At 39.8% G+C, this 24,413-nt stretch overlaps 1 protein-coding gene across 1 annotated transcript in view; it reads left to right on the plus strand.

The window, feature by feature from the left end:
- LOC119455762 (polyamine-transporting ATPase 13A3-like) overlaps positions 1 to 24,413 on the plus strand; it is a 41,010-nt gene that overhangs the window by 6,362 nt on the left and 10,235 nt on the right. The window contains 18 exon segments of the mRNA XM_037717220.2: positions 2,307 to 2,451; positions 2,977 to 3,111; positions 3,526 to 3,592; positions 4,124 to 4,252; positions 6,372 to 6,521; positions 8,364 to 8,474; positions 8,556 to 8,602; positions 9,820 to 10,008; positions 10,525 to 10,586; positions 12,209 to 12,353; positions 13,270 to 13,353; positions 14,662 to 14,815; positions 15,769 to 15,892; positions 17,726 to 17,756; positions 17,758 to 17,851; positions 20,513 to 20,694; positions 22,855 to 22,956; positions 24,204 to 24,283. Of these exon segments, the coding sequence (XP_037573148.1) occupies positions 2,307 to 2,451; positions 2,977 to 3,111; positions 3,526 to 3,592; positions 4,124 to 4,252; positions 6,372 to 6,521; positions 8,364 to 8,474; positions 8,556 to 8,602; positions 9,820 to 10,008; positions 10,525 to 10,586; positions 12,209 to 12,353; positions 13,270 to 13,353; positions 14,662 to 14,815; positions 15,769 to 15,892; positions 17,726 to 17,756; positions 17,758 to 17,851; positions 20,513 to 20,694; positions 22,855 to 22,956; positions 24,204 to 24,283 (2,031 nt within the window).

Here is a 24,413-nt window from a genome sequence, read left to right on the forward strand (position 1 = left end):
CTTGATTTTGAATGTGCTGGAGCGGCACGATATGGAAAGCATACATTAAACTCTATTATGCCATGCAGTAAATGAAACGACTGTGAATGAAACCATAGTATATAATAGCATGTATACAGTGGAACCTCATTGATACAATTTTGTGTAATACATTTTTCGGGATGATACGTTTATTTTTCCCGATAATGCGATTTGGCTGAATAATACATTGGATGATACGCTCTATTTTCCGGTTCCTGTGAAGGATTCCAGTGTATATAAAAATACTTGCGTGCTTTCAAGAGTACTCTTACACCAAAGGCACACTTTCTCTTTATTGAATTTACGTTGATATTACCTTCTAAAGAATTGTCTAGTTCTATGCCTAAGAATGTACATTGATTACTTGGGGAGATGATATTATTATCAATACGTAATACAGAAATATCAATGATATGCTTGGCTGGTGAGCTGAAAAATCATGCATTTTATTTTTCAATTTTTTTGCAGGATTAATAATTAGTTCATTTTTATAACACCAATCAGCGATATTACGGAGATTGCAGTCAAGTTGTTCAATTAATGTCTGAATTTTCTCATGTGAGCAAAAAATAGTGGCATCATCTGCTTACACTATACAGTCAGTTGCACGAGTTAGGCAGTCAGGTAAATCATTAATTTACGGTAAGAAAATCAGGGGGCCTAATGTTGAACCTTACGGAACACCGATGTTGATTTTCCTGGTGTTGGATAACGTACCAGATATATTAATTGTTTTTTCACGGTCAGTTAAGTAGCTTCAAAATAATTTTATTTCAGGCCAGTTACTCCGTAGGAAGCAAGCTAAGTAAAATATTATGATTCATTAAACCAAATTGCTTTAGTAAAATCAGTAAGAGCAGATCCAAAAAGTCTACTACAGTAAATTTAATATTTAAACTTGTTGGTCAGTGCACCTAGAGCTAGATCAGTCGAATAACCAGTGCGAAAACTAAACTTTCTCGGTGATAATAAGTTGAACTTGTAGAGATATCTACGATTCCTGCTTTTATTAATTTTTTTTTCAGTTACCTTATCAAAAAAAGGGTAGAATAGAGATAGGCCTACAATTACTTATTAGTGTCCCATCACATTTTTTTTTTACACAAAACCAATTTTGCTTCGTTTTAATTCACAAAAAAAAACAACTAGAAAACTGGTCTTCAAAATCAGGTTAATGACGTGTGAGTGGTTTAACTATAAAATCTACCACTTTCTTGGTATGACTGCCGCAAATGTTGTCAAGCAGATATGTTGCGAATGCAAAGTAGTTCTTATTTTGGCATGTATAGTAGGAAGCTGCAAACAAGATTGCGGCACACAATTAAGAATAGCAATAGTTGGAAATTCTGGTGTGTGCGGAGCGCACCATAAAAATCACTAAGTGCATGCAAAATGTTAGTTTTACCCTCGAACAAATCTCCGTTATAGTGTATTTAATTGATTCTGCTAGCTGACATGGTTCTGTTCAGGAAGGAGTTTATAATACGCCACTGTTTACCAATATCATTGCCTGCTAGGGAGAACTGACAATTATAATATTTAAATTTTGCCTCCCGTATAAGATGTGACAGCTAATTAGAATACCTTGTAAAGCGTTTTCTCAGTGCCAAGTTGAATGGCTCGCATTTAGGCTTCCTGTAAATGTCATCTTTCTTGCATAGACTTTTAAGCAGGCCTGTAGTCATGCAGGGCTATATGGTGAGGAGTAGCCTCTGCGACACAGCCAAGTGGTTGTTGATGATGCTATACAGCTAGTAACGATGAATGTGAACGCAGTACTATAAGAATACTGACCATCACTTGGTGAAATGGCAGGTTGCCTGTTTGAGCTGATGAACTTGCTTTTGTCAAAGCCTAGCCTGGGAAATGAAGCGCTTCGAACAATACTGTCATCTCAAAAGTGCTCAACGATGTGTTTTACTTAGTACGTGACCCCTGATTTTATTTACCGGTGTTGAAAAATGGTGTCTTGGGCTTTGTGTGATGTTACCTCCATTTTGGAAATCACTTCGGGGTACATAAAGTATAGCTATTTATGTGAGCTTAATTTTATGCATTCAGACAAGTACTTTTGGTTCACATAGGTTTCCCTTTCTAATCTCCTTTGTCTTCACATCAACAGTGCTTGTTAATCTGGCTGAAAGGTGTAAGCTAGTGTATCCCATGTAGGTCACAGTTGTCTACATATGCGAGTCATAGAACAATGTAATGTGTCACGATGACTCATAGTCTCTGTGACATTTTGTGTACTCCAATTCATTAATTTTATTCTTCCTTTCTTCCAGTGGGCTTGAAGTTGACAGCTGTCAAGATTTGCTCGCAATGTCAGCTGGTCTGTCGGGCTCAGATGTTGACTACCAGCAAGTCCTGTTTGGTGAAAACTCTCTGTACGTAGAAATGACACCTGTTTACAAGCTCGTCATAAATGAGGTGAGCATGAAAATTTGATATTAATATTACTTGTAAAAAAAATATATTAACATAATCTGCAAGTAACAAAGAGAATGCAGTAATGTGTACTTGCACATTGTGGGATTGTTCTATGACTGTAGAGAGTTCATATAACATTCAGTTTTTTTATTTTTATAGAAACAGAAGCTAATTGCTCATGGCAACCTCTCTCCGCTTACAAATCACCTGCATGTTTGTGCTGAGAAATGTTATGTGGAACCATACAGCTTACTTGTGACCCTACATTTAACTGTACCTGGCTGTTCGTGGTAAGCTATTCGGTAAATATAATGAAAAATGTTAGGAAAAAGATTTGATTGATTGATTGATTTATTTACTGATTGAGCTTCCACCATTTACGGTAAATGATGCCGACTTCATACTTCATGACCGCACTGTACACTACTCTAATCCATTATTAGTATGTTACTCTAGGTTGCTGTAATAAATTGTTGTCTTCAGCTTCTACAAATTTTGTTAAACATGGCCTTTCTCTCCCTCTAGGTCTTCAGCCCATTTTACATGTATCAAGTGTTCATTGTTATCGTGTGGATGGTTCAGGTGTATTACCAGTTTGCTGTTTGCGTCGTTTTGCTCTCCATTATATCAGTCAGCGTATCAGTCTGGCAAACTAGAAAGGTGGGCTTCTTTCCTATCATTACTGTCATGCCTTATGGTTTTTTCATCTCGTGATAACCACAAAAACAATAATGTAATTTGGTATTTTATTGCCTTTATTGTTTTAACTTTTCATGTTTTAATGTTTGCTTTATTTAGTACTTGGAAAAGGTGCACATCTGGTGCACTTCTTCTGTATTTCATGGCTACATGAATTGCCTGTGCTATAATAGTGAGAAGTGCATTTTCAATTGCCTGGGAACAACTGCTGCGGTTCATGGCTTGTAGCCCGATTTTGAAATCACAATCAGGAAAATTCAAGTGGCTTGGGTTGTAATCTTGAGGCACTCCAACCAACATAATGGGTTGTACTTTGAAAAACAACTGGTGAATGTTGAAATCTTCCACCCACATACTGCAAACCTGATCTTTCAGCAAACAAGGGCGCTGACGGAAGCAATTCACACAGAATCAAAGGTGACTGTGTTGCGAGATGAGACTGGTAAGCATGAATGTTGCCTCATATACAGGTCATTACAGTAAACAAGCACAGTGGTATTATTTATGACAGCTTAATATGCACACAGCATTTTTGAGTGAAACCTGTACCACGTGGTGATAGGGATGTTGCAATCACATTCTATCTCTTCTATGATGGAGCACATCATCACAAGGAGTATATCACATTCCGTTTTTCGCATAGCGCAGTTGCTAAAATGAGACTAAAAGTGACTAATACTTTTTTTGAAATAGCTTGGAATCAGTAAGGCAAGTTTGTTCTTTGTACATGGACCTTGAATGCAAGGCTTCTAAAGTGTTCAGAGCAGACAGGTGTTCAGAATTAATGATAGCTGAATAGCATCACCAATAACTTCAGAATGTACTGTCTGCTCTGTGTGGAAATCAGCATATATAACACATGGCTGCCGTCACTGTTCTTTTTTACTAGTTTCACTTTTGTTAGCATTCTTCATGGTAGCATCAGTGCCGAAAAACATGTTGTGCATTCCACACGTGCATGATTTGTGTGCAGAAGTGACCCTCTCCTCCAAGGAACTTGTACCTGGCGATGTCATCATACTACCAGAGAAACATCACACCATGGAGTGTGATGCTGTCCTTATCAATGGGGACTGTATTGTCAATGAGAGCATGCTGACAGGTAGACACAAATATTTGTCCTTTCAAATTCAAATTCAAATTTATTACACATCATAAAAATAGTACAGTTGTGCATATACAGAAGGAGGTCCCAAAGCTATATCACTATTGGCGGCACCTCGATTGAAGCAAATTATGTAAAATGCAAAGTAAAAAACAAAGAAAATGAAAGAGAGGTTACATTTCTTAAAAATGCATGTATAACTGCATCAAGACACAATATTTTAGTAAGGTAACACAAGGAAATGTTCACAGGGTGGACAGTATTAATTATGTTTAAAAAAATAAAATGTTTTAAATTTCTTTTAAGCATTGGGGGGGGGCAAGAAAGTTGCAGATTTCATATGCGTGATGATATTGAGGAAAGAAAGCAAAGTGGATCTGCCATAATTAGAATGTATACTAGGTAAGAGCAACTTACGGTGGGTGGTGCAGCGAGTAGAATTAGGATTAGAGAGCATACGTTGTGGGAATATATGTCTAATGCGAGTACACATTCAAAAATTTAAGGAACATACCTAATGCCTGTATTAAAAATAAAAGCTAGACAAAGGCCCAATGTTAAGATCACCAAGAATGGGTTAAGGAAAAGGTGACAACCGTGGGGTGAAATTACTAATTATGCTACCGGCTCTTTTCTGGAGTTTAATCAATGGGGAGAGGTGAACAGAGTATGTATGACCCCATGATGTGATGCAGTAGTTTATATGGCTGTGTATAAAGGCGTAATATAATGTTGCAAGTACAAATATGTGCTTTTAAGTTTATTACGGAATACCAGAGCATGTCTAATTGTAGGTGCACTTGTAGATTGTGAAGAATGGTATCGAGGTTTCAAACTTAAAATTGTGATCAGCCATGGCCAAATCTTGTGTGCATATAATGAGTGAGAGCATCTTGAACCAGATTAGCAGACTAAACAATGTGAGCTACCCAGACAGTGTGTTAAGATAGCACCTTAATGCAACAAAATGGCCCATGTTTTCATCCCACTTGGCGATGCATTGCCAAGACTGCGGGTGTTTATCGGAGTTCGAGTGCACATTTGTTTTGCTCTGACATGGATACCAGATGACAAGGGAAATTCGCGAGGCATTCAATATAAAAATGAACAAAACGAAATGAGGTGTGTCAGCCAGCATTTTGTGTTTTCTAACACTTCATCAGAAAAAACTCTCTTAGAGTTTCGAGTGATAATGGCAGCCAAACATTCATACTGTGTACCTTCTTGGCGTTTTTCAACTTGGCCTTAGTACTGTGTATTACACAGAATTTTTAACAAACTTCTGAATTAGCAGCCTAAGATGGTGGCAGCCTGAACTGTTTGTTGAAATGTACTGCACTAAAACAGAAATTCGAGCTAGTTGGTCTTGCATAAGTATAGGTAAATCACAGTGCATTATAGGCAAGGGACAACCGCAGAAATGAGACACACAGGGTGCTGACTTTGATTTATTGGCATAAAGCGCATATACATATATGCACATGTTTGTACAGGATGAAAAAATACAAAGCAATAGTACAACGTTCTTAAAACTTGTGCCGAAAACCAATTTCTTTGTCTAGTAAGGAAATGGAGGAGGTGCTAACACATTGCTCTGTTACTCGTTGTATCATATCTGCTTCAACTATCTCTCTAGTAAGTTGCTCCTTCGCTTTACCTCTAATGGAGTACTTGCCATATAATGGAACGCAACCACAGATCATGGTTTTGGCATGTAAAACCCCATAATTTTTTTGGAACACAACCACAATGTGTAGAATGACACAATGTTTCTTTGCTTATACTACCTACCTCTCGACGTTATACTTGTGGTCAGCTAATCTTGTGTTGACATACCTTATAGTCTGGCCCACTTATACTTCTACACAATCCAATGGCAACAACAGCCTCCACTCAAGAAGCAAACTGCATCTTTTGCTTTTTGCACATCCTACTGATTTTGCATGATTTAGGTTACTTTACTTGCATAACTTGGACGGCGTTTCTGGCGCCGAAAAGACGACATAAACGTTACCACTTTATGCTATCTTCTTCAAGAAGATAGCACAAAGTGCAAACATTCACGTCATCTTTTTGATTGCAAAAGAGGTTATATTCCACTGTCTGTTTGGTGCAGGTGAAAGCTGCCCTATCACAAAGGTTGCTGTGTCTGCAGGAGAAGGGTACACATGCACTGCAAACAAAAGGAACACACTCTTCTGTGGAACAAATATACTTCACTCAAGGAGTACTAATGGCCAAGTAAAAGCCGTTGTATACAGGACAGGTATGGAACTTTTGTTAGAAATGCCACAGTTCTTAAACAAACAAACAAACAAATAAAAAGGGCTGTGAACAAATAATATTTATTTGTAAGCCACAAATATGCAGCTAATTCAGAGCAAGTTTAAAAAATAAAGCGAACCCCCTTGGGCTGATGAAGCTATCTTTATGTTGTCAGCAGCCTCCTAAAGAAGCCTCCAGTACATGTTTTGTTCTTCCTATTTTATTAGCAGTGATTAATTAACTTTTATTGGGTAGCAATTACATGGACAGTTCAAGGCGCATTCACGCCGTTATGCTGTCCAGCTATCGGTGACGCATGTGTGGCTCACGCTTGAAGGTTTACAGGGTCTTCAGAGATGCGAGGTGTGTTTGGCTGCAAAAACGACAAAGTGAGGGGATGCACCATCAATGCTCTGCTCAATTGGCTTGGTAACAGAGCCAGGACAGTGTTCTAGCTTCTGCTGCTGGCATGTGCATTGTGCACATGCACACCACAAGCACACTAACGTTCCTGCTGAGCACTTGTATGGGCCACACAGGCAAACGTCAGGCTAGTGTTATCCAACATTTTACTGGGCAGGGTCTCATCTTCGAGGTGTGACGCCTAGCCTCCACTGGGCAGTGCTCCTCATCACACCAGTGTTGTGAGACACCTGGTAGCTGCGAAGGTGCTAGCAGTTGCTTTGCGTGCTGTACAGTGCCAACATATGTCGCACCCGCATATAGTTTAAACACCATCTGAGGAGTTGAATTGCACTACTAAACCTTGCTATTGCTGGCGTAGGAGAAACTGGCGTATTTTTTTAAATTAATAACTTTATAGAGGGCAGTGTCAATGAGGTTCATAAAGCACATTTGAAAATGTTACTTCTATTATTTTAACTCTTTTCACTGCATATGAAATAAAGCCGCTGCGATGAACTGTGGTGGGTCTCTTGAAAAGTTTTATGGGCTTTTTTTGAAGCACGGGAAGAAGAGCTATGCAAACAGCAATGTCTAACAGGCAACTGAATGTGATGTCTTCAAATTGACACTACAAACCTCATATTGACATTGTGGCCGTAAAATTAATAATGAAAAAGTTGGTTGCACCTTGAAACACCCACTATACTACCTGTTCTAATTCAGAGACAACCAAATTTGTTTAATGTAGTGCAATGCGAATGATGGCTTCTTTTTTGGCTACACATTATTAAAAGCAACAGACATCAATGATTGTGTGATGACTGCAAATTATTTCATATTTTCTAATTAAATGTTAACTAATTACTTTAGGGCATGTTCTGTAGTTCTGGATTTGAATCTGGTCAGTGCTCAAGGCATGTCCACCAAGTAGAAATTGTGGGACCAGCACCAATTTTTACACATTTATACAACTGCAAAGCAGGCACCAAAATTCATTGGCGTTCTTTTATAATTTTCCCAGATAGCCTATCTTGTGCACTGCACATGAAAACTGCATGAAAAATTATTGTACTTTGGCAGATCTTGGGCGCAATATGTTGAAACTTGTGTTCGTCTCACCATTTCTATTAAGTGAACATGCTCTAAGTACTGAATAAGCATGTGCTCTGAGGTGAATAATAAAAACTGTAAATGCTGAATGTTAGATAATTAGTTAGCTATAATTTGGTAATGTGTTTCTAGAAAAAAAAGAGACGTTATCATCTTTGTTGCGCTGTCTTTTGAGAAATTGGCCCTTCCTTAAAGCAGGTGCTGTCGTTGTTAGCTGTCATAGTTAACAGATTGGTCAATTTTATAAACAAAGGGTTATTGCAAACTAACAAGTTGGTAATTTTCTGTACTTGCCCGACACTGGTGCCCAAATGGATGTGCATTTCAGGATTCAACACTATGAAAGGCGAGCTTGTGAGGACAATCTTGTTCCCAAAACCAGTGCATTTCAAGCTACATGCGGATGTTATGAAGTCAATGGTGATATTTCTTATCCTTGGTGAGTAAACCTTACATACTATATATTGCCTTAACTTTTCAGGCTTCATGCACTCATCTTGCACATTTTAAACTTTTTTAGGCATACCAGCAATGATCTACACTGGCATCATATTCAGCAAACTCGGTGTGAGTACCCGTTTTGTAATTTATGTGTTCTTGTAACCCAAAAAGTGCATATTATGAAACATAAATTCTTGTTTATGCAATAGGCTTCCATTAAGCGAAACTCGGAGGACCAAAAAGGAGGTTTGGCTTATATGTTAAGTTCAGCTTGACAGGATAATCCTAGAAAACATGCACGCATTCTCTAAATGGCGGCCTATAGGAAGCAGTGACTGAGATTGTTTCACAAAAGAAAAATAATGCCAAAACATCATTTATTATGCAGCAGTGTTATAGCCTCCCAAGCAATGGACCAAAAGATCAAACTGCGCATATTCCATAAGTGGTCGAGCAACCTGTTTCTGCTGAAAATATTCATGCCTAAATTCTGGGTATCTTCGTGGCCTTGAAGACAGCCATATTGAGGGGGGCAGCTATTATTTCTTTGCACTCATTCTGTCGAAATGACCAGGACATATTCTTCAGGCACTGAAGTGTGCCATGAGGTTACAATTGCCGAAAGTGGCTATTATCCGCTCCTGTTAATTATTTCCTGACTTGGCAAGGTACTTCTTGGGATGCCAAACTTGTGGGCTGTCTCTGGCTTTGAAATTTCAATGAATTCATTTCTGACAGCACTTTGAATTTCTTTGAAAGCTTTATTGACTTGTGATTGACTTGTATCAGTGTTTGAAAGTTGTTGAAAAGGAGGTGAACTGTCGTTTTAATGTCCAGAGCTTTCTAACAGCAAGAGTAACATAGGCACAGCAGTACACAGCCAGGACTTGTCTAACCTAAGGCTTTTGGTGACTTCAGATCCTTTGACAAACTCTACTTGTTCCAACTTTGGAGCTATTATCAACAGATAATGAGTAGCAGTATGATACCTTGCAGTGCACTGTTTTGTAAAAGTGCTCTTGTGGACTGTGGCTGTTTAAGTTAACATAACATCCCTGGAAAGCACTTTTTGTATCCTTTTTGTTCCATTTCAAGGACAAGAGAAACATCGCCATGCAGTGAGGGACAGAGAAGTGGCAGGCATATACAATGCACTTAAGCCAGCTAGCCCAAATCGCAGTTTTTCTAGCTAGCTTTCAAAGAAATACTGAAAGAAATTATATTGAAGGCATGCTTATAATAAATCTGCATGAAAGAGACATGTTACTATTCGAATGTCATCTCTGTTCAGCATTATGAAGCTGAATTTGCGGTCGCTTTTCTCTTACTTTTCTGCATTTCAGGCATACGTTCATGATATTGCCATCATTGTCATTGATGTCGCCACTTTTGTGGTGCCTCCACTACTGCCCGCAGTGCTGACTAGCATCAATGCATCAGCTCAGAGACGTCTAAAGAATAAAGACATCTACTGCCTCAACTCCAGCTACATCAATTTTTGTGGAGCCTTGAGTGTGGTCTGCTTTGATAAGGTAGGTTATGAAGAATATCCGAAACTTGATCGCAAGATATTTAACATGAAAAATTAGACAGAACTGTGGAGTTTTCCTTTGCATCTGTCAAAGTGGGTAGTTGTAGGCCACTTCTGCACAGTTTCAAATATACTAGAGTAGATGTACTGCACAGTATATGAGGCTTAAAGAAACTGTGTCATAAAAGATTTTGCAGTTATGATTTTAATAATCTTGGGGCACATTTTCCTGATTACAATTGAAAGGTATTGCCTATACTAACACAGACGGTGGCTACTCATAGCTGTATATTTTTTGTCTATCTCGCACACACAACTCTATCATAAATAGAGTTGTGTGCTAGCGGTTCTTATGAGGATGTTTATGAGGATGTTACTGTGGATGTTTACATTAATCATTTTTAAAAGGTGCTTGTCATATTCTCTTGTGTTAATTTCTAGCCTGCTTTTTCACTTCACTGACTGCATGCAAAACAAAAACATAATTGCCGGACTGCTTCTTGTATTTCTTTTACAGACAGGAACGCTGACGGAGGACTGCCTGGACATTGCAGCCATTGTTCCCTGTGAAAATGCAATGTAAGAACACATTAGTGCTTTTTGCAGTTATCAGAGCGTATATATGTTTTTAGTCATTTATTTGAATTGGTAAAGCTATGCAGAATAGTTTGATCTTTCATTTTATTAGTGCTGACAAGTAGTGTGTTTAAAACAGCTAGAGCATGATTAGAAATAAAGGGGTATTAGCAAAGTTGACTGCTATGATAATTGGTAATGTGTTGAAGAGTGGGTGTCACAAAAGAATTGAGCAGCACAAAGGAAAAGAACTAGACAGGAATGCAGAATTGGAAATGTCACTGCAGGTAATGCAACGACATTGCAATGTAGGGTTTCTATATGTCCTGATGTAAAGGACAGTACTGCAGGCACGAACTGAAAGGTGACATGTATGTTGCTATGTTAACTTTGTCTTTCTGGACAAAGTCTGGTTAACCTCCCTGCCTTTCCTTCCTCCCTTCCCTCTCTCTCTTGGCTTTCTGCGCTCTTTGAGCATTGTGCTAAAATTTATCTTAGGACCATTAACTAGTTAGTCCAGCAACGCATGCAGTTTAACCTTAAAGGGACAATAAACAGAAACAATAAATCAGTTTAGGCTGATAAAATATTCTTTAAAAACTAAATATTAATTAATTTTGGTGTAATGGGTTGATTATTAAAAGAGAACATGAATGTCAAAGATTTTTTTTTTTTTTCGCTCCAGAACACTAGTGCTGGTACGTCAGTCTGGCATCACGAATTTCAAAGTATTTTGTCTTACTTGGGCTTTTGTGACTCAGTGACAGTTCTTGAAACTTGCCAAGTTCGATATTCAACTTTTTTTTGGAATACAGTGTAGTCCATCTTTAACAGTAAAAATTTAACTGCAGATGTGAGCAAACGTTGTAAAAATCCATGATGTTACGGCGAGCTGGTGTGGGAACTTCAAGGCAGCGTCGCCACCCGTCCTGAATTTTCGTGCCTTTTATCGCTTTCCGACCTTCTTCTTACATTAACAGTGGCTTTTTTGGTATTGTAGAAGGGCAATTTACTACTACAATTGAAAGGATTTTTCACATTAGTGTTAAGAAAAACCTTTACCTGGTGTCTGTCTTTTTTCTTATCTCAAATACAAAAATGTTCATCCAAACTGCCTTGGTGGCTGCCAAGGGAAGCATTTTCTCTGTTCCTTTTTTCTTAGATGTGTTGCTTACGGTGAGTCTCTCCTCTAAGTGCAGCTTTATTTTTGGTGCACTTACAATATTGTATATTATAGTTTGGCATAATGGGCTACAGCAGCTTAGTGTCTTTAGCGTAATGCTTAACATGAGAATGAAATGAGTGACAGATAGTAAACATTGAAATAAATACAAAATATACAGAGCAACAAAGAAATATGTGGGTATACAATGGATTAAACAACAAGCAACCTGTGGCTATGGTGATGAAACAAAGGTACCGCACAGGCTGGAGTGGATTATTAAATGTGTCAGAACAGCAGTGAGGGACTGCAAGGTATTGGTGAAATGCTGTATGTCCAAGTTGGAGTTAAGGGGGTTGTACAGCTAAATCTTGCAAGCAATGTACTGGACACTTGTGGAGCAACCACAGTGAGTGAAACAGTCATATGCTTGCACCTACAATGTATTCTCTCTGGCCTGCAGGTTGCAACCAGCTGTGAACAACCTGAAGGTTCTTCCATATGGTCCCATGCTTGTTGCCCTGGCAACATGCCATTCCTTGCACCTTGTTGATGGTGAAGTAGTGGGCTATGAGATGGACATCAAGACGCTGCAAACTATTGATTGGGTGAGAGAGAAGCTCTAGAATTATCTATTCCGGAAATTGTAGCATAGTGCTCAAGAAGCTATCATTTTTTTAAGACCATGCATTGACAAACATGGTATTGTGTGGCTGAGAGTAGAGATTCAAGATGATTCAAGATATGGTATAGATTCAAGAACTTTGCTTTTGTGTAGGAAAAAGGAAAACGTGACAACATGCCTTAATCTGTCTGTTAAAATATTACATATTGCCTGAATTATATTAATTTGAAGCCTCTTATTGGGACCAATTACCTGTGTACGCATTTATGGAGCAATGTTAACAAGCCCTTCAGGTGCCAAAGCAAGGAAGTTAAGCTTAAACGTATCGAAAGGCAAACTTAGTTTAAGCTGTAAGAATGTTTTTTCAAACTTAATTTGTATTTCTTCGGTAAAACAGAACTGATTTGCAGAGATAATATGAGTCAAACTTACTTTTTGAATTTTGTGCCCAAACTGTGGTGCAAATGGCATCAGTGTGATGTCACAAACCTTTCATGTATTTGGCACGTCATTATGCAGGAAACGTTCCCAACAGTTGCCTGCTTGAATCATACTTCCAAATGCAATGTAATCTTTCTTTGTCAGTAAAGGGTTAACTGGTGCCGAGCAGGCACTGTCAATAGCGATGATCTCTTGGGGACATGGTGCGGAAATTTCAAAATGGTATCACAAAATGTCTTTCATTTTTGCATCCTTTCTGGCTTGCAAAGCATCTGCCCATAGAAAGATTAATCTTTTGGTGTTGTGGAAGTGTAGTGTGCTTATTTAACTTTACTTAGTATTGCGTTTTAGTGTCCACTTAAGAACATGGAAGAAGAGTGGATATTTACTATCAATTAATAATGCACAGTGCTGCATTTCTGTGTAAACTTTGTGCAACTGTCATGTTTGCTGTTCAGAGACTGGAGGAACCACAGCTTGGTGAGCCTGTTCCTTTTGAAAAGATACCAGCTCGCATTGTCATGCCAAGAAACTTGCGACTGGTGAGTATGGCCTTTTCCCTTACTTTTCTGCGGTGTGCTCCATAACATTCACATTTTGGAAGATTACTTACAGCACATCTTTTGCTCTGTTTTATATGAAACAAATGTTTGCTGGTAAGATCATGCACTGTGAGCTTGCACATGTTGTCATGTAAGGATGCTGCTTTACTGGGCTTATCAGTGTATAGCGGGCCCTAGGGCTATAGGATTTTGTACAGATGTGTAGTAGAATCTCATTGACACATCCATGTTTTTTACATTTTCCCAGCTCGATCCTTCGCTTTGAAGCACCGGTCCTGTTTTGTTTCAGTAAGGTCATATGTATTAGCTTCCTGTTTGTTACGTTTCTCTTCTCGGTTGTTACACCGAAAAACTGCGGCTGTCAGCAACCGTCAGCGGCACTCTTGTTGACTGCTGAAAGAGAATCCTCACAGTTGAAGAAAAATTTGTCCTGGTCCGGGACGAATTCTTCAACTGCAAGGCTTTTCTTTCGAGGAACCCGTATTGGTTTCCTTTGTAGCAATTGCTGTGATTGGGTGGATGTCTCATTTTTCATTTAAAGCTCTGATTATTTGTGGTGGTAATGGATTCTGTGATGTGAAGGTAAATCCTAGTTGATGGGTCACAGTTCAGTTTCCTTTAGCCAGAAACTAATCTTTATTGTGGTTATAAGAACAAATTACTCTGTTAAACTACGACAGACACATCCAAGCAACCACACTCGTACTGTGGCTTATTTAATGTTGACCAAATCGTCATCTGTAACAACTGTTGCTGAAGGGGAATACGTTTTCCAAGGTTTTCTTCAGCCTTATGCACATGTACCTGAACGTATTTGGAGTTCTGTGGAAGAAAGCACAAAGTTTTTCTTTGTGTGTGAACCTGTCCATGTAATAAGTTATACAATATTTCTTTGAATTACAATTGTCTGTAATTTTTTACTGTTGACATTACTTGTGATACAAACAAAAACCACCAGTTCTGTAAAGTTACCCGCCGCGGTGGCTCAGTTAGCTAAGGCGTTGTGCTGCTGAACACGAGATCGGGGGATCGAATCTCGGCCGCGGCGGCTGCATTTCGATGGAGGCGAAATTCAAAAATGCCCGTGTGCTTGCGTTGTAGTGCACATTAAAGAACTCCAGGTAGCCAAATTAATCCGGAGCCCTCCACTACGGTGTGCCTCATAATTAGAACTGGTTTTGGCACGTAAAAGAAGAAGTTCTGTAAAGTTCATGTGAGCCATTTTTTTTTTTTTGTCCATATAGCTGTTGCACTGTTATTTGTTAATTTATTTTACTGTTTGCGCAGAGCAGCACAAGCCTGGGGATTGTAAGGCAGTTCCCATTTGAGTCCCAGCTTCATAGAGCAAGTGTGGTTGTCACGGCAGCTAGCAGCAACATCTTTCACATCTACTGCAAAGGTGCTCCAGAAGTCATCCAGAAGATGTGCTTGCCAGAAACAGGTATATCATTCCTTTTTCTGCCCACAGCATTTACTAAAAGTTATTAGGTTACGAAGCACAGGCAAACTAGTGCGAAGTCTTGTGTAGAGTGCTGAAACTTCTGCGTGTACAGCCTTTTCATTTGACTCTGTTTCAACCCTATCATTTCTCATGCCACCTGGCCACTTCTGGTAATGACACAGGCAGGGATTCGTATTGTGCACTTGATGAAGGATTGATAGTATTGGTTTGGGATAAAGCTGGTGCTATTCTGGCCATCATCATTAATAGGTGAGAAGAGAAAGCACCATGTTGAAATGCTTGTAGCACCTTGCAGTTTTATTATCTCCTCATATCTACGAGCTATCTCCTGCTTTTTATGCTTTCTATGAACACTGAAATGAATTTCAGTAATCTAACCAGAATATTAAGGGGTCTTCCTTTGAAATGCACAAGTTACAAATCGGCAGCAAAAATGAAAATATGTATACTTGGATTCTAAAAACTGACTTTTTAGGTATTCGTAACATGAATAATAATGGCAATTATTAGAATGTACTATATATCAAAACAATCTTGATATTTGTAAAATCAGTAAAATTAGTAAACGTTTTAGTAAAAGGACTTCTTTTGGAAGAATAGATAAGCTGATGGAACTCATGAATATCTTAGAAGGCAAAGAAAACATGGTTAATTGGAATGATAGACATATGAATATCTTAGAAGGCAAAGAAAACATGGTTAATTGGAATGATAGACATATGAACACCATGTTGGTAATTTGATGAACAAAACAGCCTAATACCAATAGCAGTAGGTCTTATTTGTGACTGTACTTTCGCACGCAATTCTTATCCTTAGTTGCAAGTATTTAAAAATGTTAAGCTATGTGATGTGCCTTTCAGATTTATCCATAAGTGGCGACAAACTCATTTTTCTTAGGCCTTTTGGTACCATTCGTTTTATGTCTGTAGTTCCAGAAAGCTTCAAGGAAACATTGGAGAGTTATACAAGGCATGGACTTCGTATTCTTGCCATAGCTTCCAAAGCTCTGCCAAATGACACAACTTGGGATCAGGCGCTGCACCTCCTTCCAAGGCAAGCATCACCTTATTTTTGGCATACCGACATTTTAATTGAGGCAGTGTTGTAGGGGGGTGTTTAGAGTGGAAAAAGTACGAAACAAAGAGTCACAACTAAGAAAGAAAGAAAAAAGAAAGAAAGAAAGAAACCGCGTGAACAGTGCATGGGTAGGCACGAAAATGTACATACAATTCTTTATTCATTTCAGACCTTTATTAATTTCAGTCTTTATGTGAAGTGCATAAAAATGACAGTAGAGTCTCTGGAATTACAGCTCCCATCAGACTTAACCCCAACGATGAAACACATATAGCATCATAACTTTAACAAACATGAGTCATAAGGAGCAAACATCAAATGCTTTGGAATGAAGATGCATTAAGCCTGCACATTCAAGGCACCCCAACCAGAAATCACTAGTCACTCTGCAGGATAAGCAAAAAAGCGTTAAAGGCGTGTTCAGTGTTAAATGTATTGGTTACTGCAAACGTGAGAGCATGCATGCAGTGCTTCTTATTACACCACCAAAGCTCGATGATCATATTTCTGACAACCACCATTACATTTTTTGTCTATCACAGAACTCTTATCTCTTTAAAAGTACACTGAATAATCGAAATTTTTTCTTCAGACAAAAGTCAAGGCACTAAAAGCAATGACACCTAGCAGTGCGCTGCTTTTACATAGTAGTAACCAGGAAATAAATAATTTATCTTTCCACAGCCCAATATGCCAAGTGGCTGATTCTGAAAAGGTTGCTCTGACACTGATGTCATGGCTATCAACTCTTGTCATTGAGCATTGTCGTTGTCCTTTTACATGCTAGTGTTCCTAAGGGTGCTTTACAATATTTTCTTCCTGTAAACAGTACATTCTTATAGTGCTACAGCTGAGCTGTTGTTTCTGTCGAAGAAATGAGTTTTCACCACATCTGTTGCATTATATATGGCAACCACACTTCAGAAATATTGCAACTCAGCTATTGAGTAGCATGTGTCTCAAGCACAAGCCATGCTCTATTTATTGTGCTGTGCGCCACTATATAGTAAACACTGTGCCACCATGGCCAGGCCTAGCTCCACTTAAAGGCCACTGCAACAAAATTTTGGACCACATAAAAAGTGTAGCTTCAGCTAGCGTAGATATGAAGCAACCTCCACAGTGAAGTTTTATGTTTGAAATGTACAAGTGGATGCACTTCGAAAGGCTCACAAAAATAGATGTTTTTGATACCAAAACTTGCCACTCGCCAGAAGTGGACACAGTATCCAGAACGTTGGCCTGTGCGGCTCCTGGGCATGCCATCTGAGATTGGGTGGCACCCGTGGTGTGCTGAGAATCTCTGAGGCCATAGTCTGAGATTCGCGTCACATTTGATAATCACCATGTGCACACATCATCTGCTTAGGAGCTATTGAAAGGCTGTTAATAAGAAAATCAAACAATTAACAGTGCTGCAGTTTTGCCAAGGTCGTGCTGGCAGTATAACTACTCCTTTTTAACCAATTTAGGCAAAGTGAAATTTTTTTGCAGTTTGCCTTTATAAGAATGCCACAATATCTGTGGAGTATTGATCAAGATGTTTTCTGCCTTGGCAAGTAGTCCAAGCGACTCTGATTGTGCTGCTGATATGAAATTTTATACATTTAGCTCTTATATACTTTTTTCCTTACTTACTATACTTATTTCCTTACCTGTGATGTATCGATGAAGTCTGCCGCAGTGCACACTGTTGTTTTTGCTGCATGCCATACTTTATGCTGGCACTAGCATTTCATACTTAATTAAGGGCTAGTGCTTCTACCTTGATGTGGTAGTATTTTATGTGTGGTACTCATTTTCCCACAGAGCAGAACTTGAGTACGACCTGCATTTTAGAGGGCTTTATTGTGCTCCAAAACAAACTGAAGCCTGAAAGCATGTCAACCATCACAGCCTTAGAAGAGGCACATATCAAGACTGTCATGGCCACAGGTACTAATCTGCTTTACATTGTTTTCTGCTTCTGAAGGTTTGAGCAGCTTCTTATGTTAATGGTTTGAAAGGCTGGGTGTAGAAGACAGACACAAGAGGAACGAAAAGGACAATGCAAATGCTGGCTATCAGCTATCCTATCAAATGGCTTATCCGTCAAACCATGAAATTTTACCGACTCGCTCAGCTTTCTGTCATTCTATACTTCTGTTTGTTACTTAGTGAGGGGTCAAGCCTTAAATTTCTTGCTCCTGTACTGGTGAATGCATGCTTTGTGAAGCAGTAATTGCGACAAAAGTTTGACGATATGCTATGAGCTCTTGCTTTTTATCTGCACTTTTTTATCCTGGCATATCAGCAGCTTTCCAGAATTATAACTTAATATTTAGTTGGACCAGCTGTACCAACTGGACAAGGTCATTACCATACATGAAGTTAGAGTCAATACAAACAAACAAAATGTAGCTGCTACTACTTGTGATTGTGATTGGAAAATCCAGTATAACTGTTCACTTTATGGCTTCACATCTTATCAAGGTCCATGTATACAGGCCTTTGAAACCGTGAAGTATCATTCTCAAGGACTTGAAAGTTTTGGAGGGATGGAAATGCTCAGAAATTATTGGAGGAGTTTCAGGGGCAGTGACTCTGCCAACATGACTACCCCTAACATTATATACCCACTTATGAAAAAAAGGTGGTTGATCCCTCTTATATAGGAATCGGTATAGAACACGAAAGTGAAACGTGTCTTCACAGAAGTAGTGTAATGTTTATTGCACATTGATATATAATGTCTATTGGTGTTTTGTGGCTAAAGCGCCCTTAGGCGTTGATGCACCCACGCTGACGCCTGGTGGCACGTCTCCTCCATCACGACTACCAACGTCGATGACCATGAGCAACCGTCGTGCATATGGAAGCTGCACTACGCTGCACACGCTAGCACAACGCGAAAGACGAAGCACGTAACTGACACACTAATACAACGCGCAAGACAAAGCACGTAACTGAATCGTCACCGAGTCAAATCAGCGCTTACAGCGCGTCGTAATTGCAGCCTCCGCGATCAACTTCAGAAACATTTTCAGAGCTAATTGCGGAGGCCACGCTCCGCTGTGCTGAGTACGGTGAACGCCACCTAGGTGGCGTTGGTAATGCTTCTTGATGCCAGCGTCCCTTCGAATGCTGGCATCGAGGCGTCGTAGTGCTGAGACCACCGAAGCGTTCACTGTCGGTGCGCGTTAGTGTCATAATGCAGTACTTCTCTTTTCTGCTCGTAGGCGGCGGCACCGCCCCGAGCAAGAGCGCGGGTACACGGAGGAGTGTTAGATATATAAGGCGCGTCTGTGTAGCTCTCTGCAAATGCGTTTGTGGCGCAATGGGTTAAACGCTCGGCGATCTATCGTCGCGGACCGAGAGGTCGTGGGTTCGATTTCCAAATTTTGCATGTTTGTGGAACTTTTTCTTCTGGTTTCTTTCTTTGTATTATGTTCGTGTACATTGTAAGAACGTCATATCCGTGACGGAAATACGTCAGTGAAGTCTTGGTGGACCCCGGCATAAAACACTTTCGTGTTAAAAAAAAAAGAAAGAACAGGAGGGAATCAACGTGGAAAACCTGGCACTTGCAAAGTGACCACTGAGGGATTTCAGCTTGATTCCAGTGTCTGATAATCGTGCATGCTGATCAGACAAGCAACAAGTACTGAACTGTGCATCTTGTCCTTCCATGCTTTTTATGCAGCCCATTGCTATGATGAATTTGTCCAAAAACCGTGCTCATCTAAAGTGGCAGACTCCAAGCATGCCACTGCATGTGTTTTTAACAGCAAAGCTGTTTAATCCAGTCGTAATTTGTGGTGCGTAGCCGTGGTAGCCATGGCAACCCTAAGGAGGAGGAGACCGCGGGCATGCGCACGCGGTCTCCTCCTCGCCAGCTTCCTGCCCTCCCGACCTCTGCCTCTCTTCTCTCCGCAGCGCGCTGAGCCAGGAGAAAAAAAAAAGCCGAAAGCTTACACTAGGCCGCACAAAGCTCAAGACACAGCGAAGCTGGCCGATTGATATCAAGCGGCTAGCCTCCAACGCATTCGGTGTCGGCAAGCAGCAGCGTTCTTGGCACTGTGCCAACCTTGGTTAGCCTGCCTGCATTTGTGGCATGCCAGGAACGCTGTCGCTCGTAGGCGCCAACACGTCTAGCGCTAGTCACGCGAAATGTCACCAATGCGTTCGGCGTCGGCAAGCGACAGCGTTCTTGGCACTGTACCAAACTTGGTTAGCCTGCCTGTGTTTGTGGCATGCCAGGAGCGCTGTCGCTCGTACTTCTGTTCCATGCGTCCATGCGTACAGTGCTAGTCACGTGAAATGTCGCAAAAGGCAAAGGTACCTCTGAAAATGATCGCTCGAGAATACCTTCCTACATGCATATTTAAGTTAAACCAAGTTAAGACCTAGCAGCAACCACGTTCATACCTAGCAGTAGCAGCCAGTAAGCTTCTCTGTGCCTAAGATTTGCGCGACCGAGTGCAAACTTGCCTGATTTTTTCAGACTGCCACACGTCTGTCCAAAGAGTCCAAAGCATTTAGACGCTTCACTGCAGAGTAGATCTTGCTCGTATCAACTTGTGCAATCTGCTTTCTTTCCATTTTGTGGCTTTTCAGGAGACAACCTGTTGACAGCCGTGGCAGTGGCCAGGGATTGCAACATGATAACGGAAACTGATGCAGTCATTCAAGTTGAAGCTGAAGCTGCTCAGCATGGAACCATAAAAGCTGTCTACAGCTACATCAAGCTGCCTGGCCTGAGTGAAAAGATTCCCCTTTCCTATAAAGCATCAGCAGATGTAAGCTAAGTAACAATTGCTGATTGTCTTTACGTATTATCGACCAAAAAATTTTCTGTACCAAGGGATCTGACAAAAAGCTGAATATCTCCACATCCTCAAAACGCAGCCTGGTATTCCCATTTCCAGCCTCTACTGGTATATGCGAACAACATTGTGATGTGCGGTTTTACTGGCTACTTTTAAAGGCTGCTTGGATATTTAGCATTTTCTGAGATCCCGTGGTCCCTAACTTTTTTGGTCGATAGTACGTATGAGTACAAAACTTTGTGGACCAGTGTTGCAGAGAAGGAATAGAATTTCTTCACAGTTTATGCATCTAACCTGTAATCAGAGATTGTAGCCTGAAGCTTGGCATGGAAGTACCTTAACACACCAGTTCATCTGTTCCTGGTTGTGTGCATTGGTACAAATGAAATTCAGCTTTCTCACAGCACTCATGCTTCACAAAATTTTATCCTCAACTGTGCATGTGTTTATACACAGAATCATCACCACTGTATACAGTGCCTGTTGTGTCTTATGACTCTGAAAGTAACCTCATGTTGCCATATCTTGAATGCAAGCCTGTTTTTGGTGTTTGCTGGGGCCAGTAAACTTGACAATGAGTTAGACTTCTTTGATGCATGCCTTCACTCTACTGTAGCATGCCCTACGTTCACGACATTAGCTTCCGTTTTTGACACTCCACCAGCAGACTGCTTTTGATCCTTCTGTTTGACATGATAACTACGAGAAAATGCTACAATATGGTTGCGTTTATAGATTTTATGCCATGCTCTGAAGTCTCTTAATCAGTGTTTTAGTTTGTGATCATTGTTTGGTGATCAATTGGTGTCCGTAACCATTACAAAATTTGTTCTCTATTAAGAGCAACATTTTGTCAACAGTATACTTCCCTGTGGGTTCAAGCGCTGAATGCAATGTCTAGTATACTCACTGTGACAATGGGAATTACACATAGTAATACAAAAGTGATCTGGCCTCCTAGGCTACGGAAGCACAACTTGTGACTGCTATTAAAGGAATTTTTGTTTTGATGGATTTAAATACAACTTTAGCTGGCTTGTAGCTTGTTAACACATCACAGCGGCTCCTCAGTGAGTCTGTCAGTCCATGGATGTCATCATATGAAGTATGAAGTATGAAAAACAAGACATATAATGAAAACGTTTCACCTGGAGCCTTGGCACTTCTAAAATTGTGTTCTAACTTAACAAGAATCTTAACACTTATAGAAGATGAAAGCATGCTTATAAAAGTTTGAAAAGAGATTTTAGCACAATAAATGGCTTGTTTGTGTGGCTGTAGAGATTACTCTGATGCATTACAAGCATTGTGGCAGAGGTTTGAAAATTGCTGGCACAGTCGCAAATGCCCATGAGCTATGAACCGTAGGTTTTGTGTACATGGCAGCTCATGTGAGTTATAACGGAAGAGGATGGTAGAGGTCCGAGATGCAGGCGCTGCAACTGGCGAGACATCACCCACTACACTTGCACTGGTGTCCTGCAAACAGTCTGCTGAGATGGAATATGCCTTGCCATGGAGAAATCACAAACACATCCTTGGCTATCATCACTACATTTTGTTCACGCATTGGTGGGAAGAGTCAGTTTCTTTCGGTATGTCGTAGGCCTATGCACGAGAAGTGAGACACAAGAGCTTAGAAATTTCTTTATATAAAGGATGAGTCAAATTTTGGGGTAACGCGATTTAATAGTAAATTTCCCATGCTTCATTACAGCAGGCCTTTTATATTACTTTTTGAATTAGCAGAGGCGCTGCATCTGCTTTCCAACATATTTATAGCTGCTTATAAACTACTGAATATACTCTTGCATTTCGTTTTTATTTTCCCAGCTTACTGTTAGTGTCTTGAAACATTACTATAGGGACTATATTTACATGATGCTCGTGAATGCTATAGTATTGTTTTTTGTTGTCCTGCTCTCAACTTCTGCAGAATCATTAGCTTGTCGCATGCCAGCTGTGCGACATTATGGCAGCCACTATGACATCACTGTGTATCACCTGTACGTGATCTGTCATATGGTGCAGAGAGCCAGTCGACTTTAAGAGTGGTCTTGCAGAGGCTAAATTACTTTGTGACTTAATTACACTTGGGCAAACAAGGAATATTGTTGTGTTTATTTTCAGGATATTGCTGTGCCACTACTTTCAGACTGCAATTACCATTTGGCAGCTGATGGTAGAACATTTAACCTCATTCGGATGCATGACAAGACTCTCTTTAGGAAGGTGAGAACCCCTGTCGCCCTTCTTCTTCTTTCTTCCTTTTTTTTTTTTGTTTGATTCCCTTAATAAATGGATTTCTTAAAGTTGTGCTATAGTATATCTCAAATTCTTTCTAGGAAAAATGTTAAAATCTTGTACATTCTTATACGTACAAAGTTAGCAAAATTTCATTAACATACCATGCTAACTCAAACTTACGCGCTTATTTTCCTCCAGATTCCAGGCACCCAAAATAAATATATTCATTGCGGGGTTTAATGTCCCGAAACCACACTGTGCTATGAAGTACACCGTATTGGAGAGCTCCAGATTAATTTAAACTACCATAAGTTCTTTAACGTGCACTAAAAGCACTAATCACAAGCATTTGTGCATTCTGCCCTATCAGAATATGACTACAGTGGCTGGAAATCAACCCCATGATGTCTTGCTCGGCAGGAGAATGCAAAAGCTACTGAGCCACCACATTTTCCGAAGATAGTAAAGGTGTTCTTAAAATCAGTTGTTCAAATCAGTTGTTCATCCAAGGAACTGAAACTTATGTATACGGTTTTGATGTAATATCCAGTAGCGTTATGTATCTGTGTTTTTTGCATTTGTTTCTTGAGAAACATGTCAGTGAAGTTATGTATACAGCTATAATATGTATGTATATGTATGTGCGCATATGTTATGCTGCCTCCCTGCAGAAACAGGGATTGTAGACTCGTCAAGCTGTTGATGTATAGCTTTTTTTCTACAGTCCCCCCATCTGTAAATCTACAGGATGGCAAATAAACAATTTCAATTTCAATTTAAAACTTATACATAATGGTATGATTTAAGGCTGTTTGAAAACCCTTAGAACCATGGAGTGCTTGAATGTGCATTACTATACGATACCTCGGTATGTAAAATTACATTGTTGCTCTTTTATTCCTCTCTCTTTTTTCTTATTTTGCTTCTCACAGAAGCTATAAATGTGTCTGTGATTTGTAACAGCTCAATGAAATGAAAAACATGGTACAAGAATGCACTCCTAAATCAAGGATAATGCGCAGCATTCAGTGCAAGTGAAACAGAAAGTCAGAAACACTGTCACGTCATGAATTGCTTTAAATATTCAATTAATAATGTGACAGGTGCAGTCATTTTGAGCTACACTGGATTTTGATGGTTTTGCCCTAAGGTAACTGGCATTACATTAACCAAAAGGCTTTGCTTTCTTTTTTAATTCTTTATATACTTCCTTCTTTTTTGTTTGTTTTCAGCTTGTTCACAAAGGCAAAGTGTTTGCCAGGATGCTACCTGAGCAAAAGTTGCAACTCGTTGAGGCTCTGCAGGATGTTGGGTAAAGTACTGTCAGCCCTGATTTGATAACTTGTAGTATTTTATGTGGGAGCTGCCACACCAGTCATGTTTCTTGGCTGCACGAAGTATGCATGAAATTGAGATCAGGGCATCTTTGATTGGTGGGCTGC

Source organism: Dermacentor silvarum, chromosome 6, assembly GCF_013339745.2.
Source record: "Dermacentor silvarum isolate Dsil-2018 chromosome 6, BIME_Dsil_1.4, whole genome shotgun sequence".
Lineage (NCBI taxonomy): Eukaryota > Metazoa > Arthropoda > Arachnida > Ixodida > Ixodidae > Dermacentor > Dermacentor silvarum.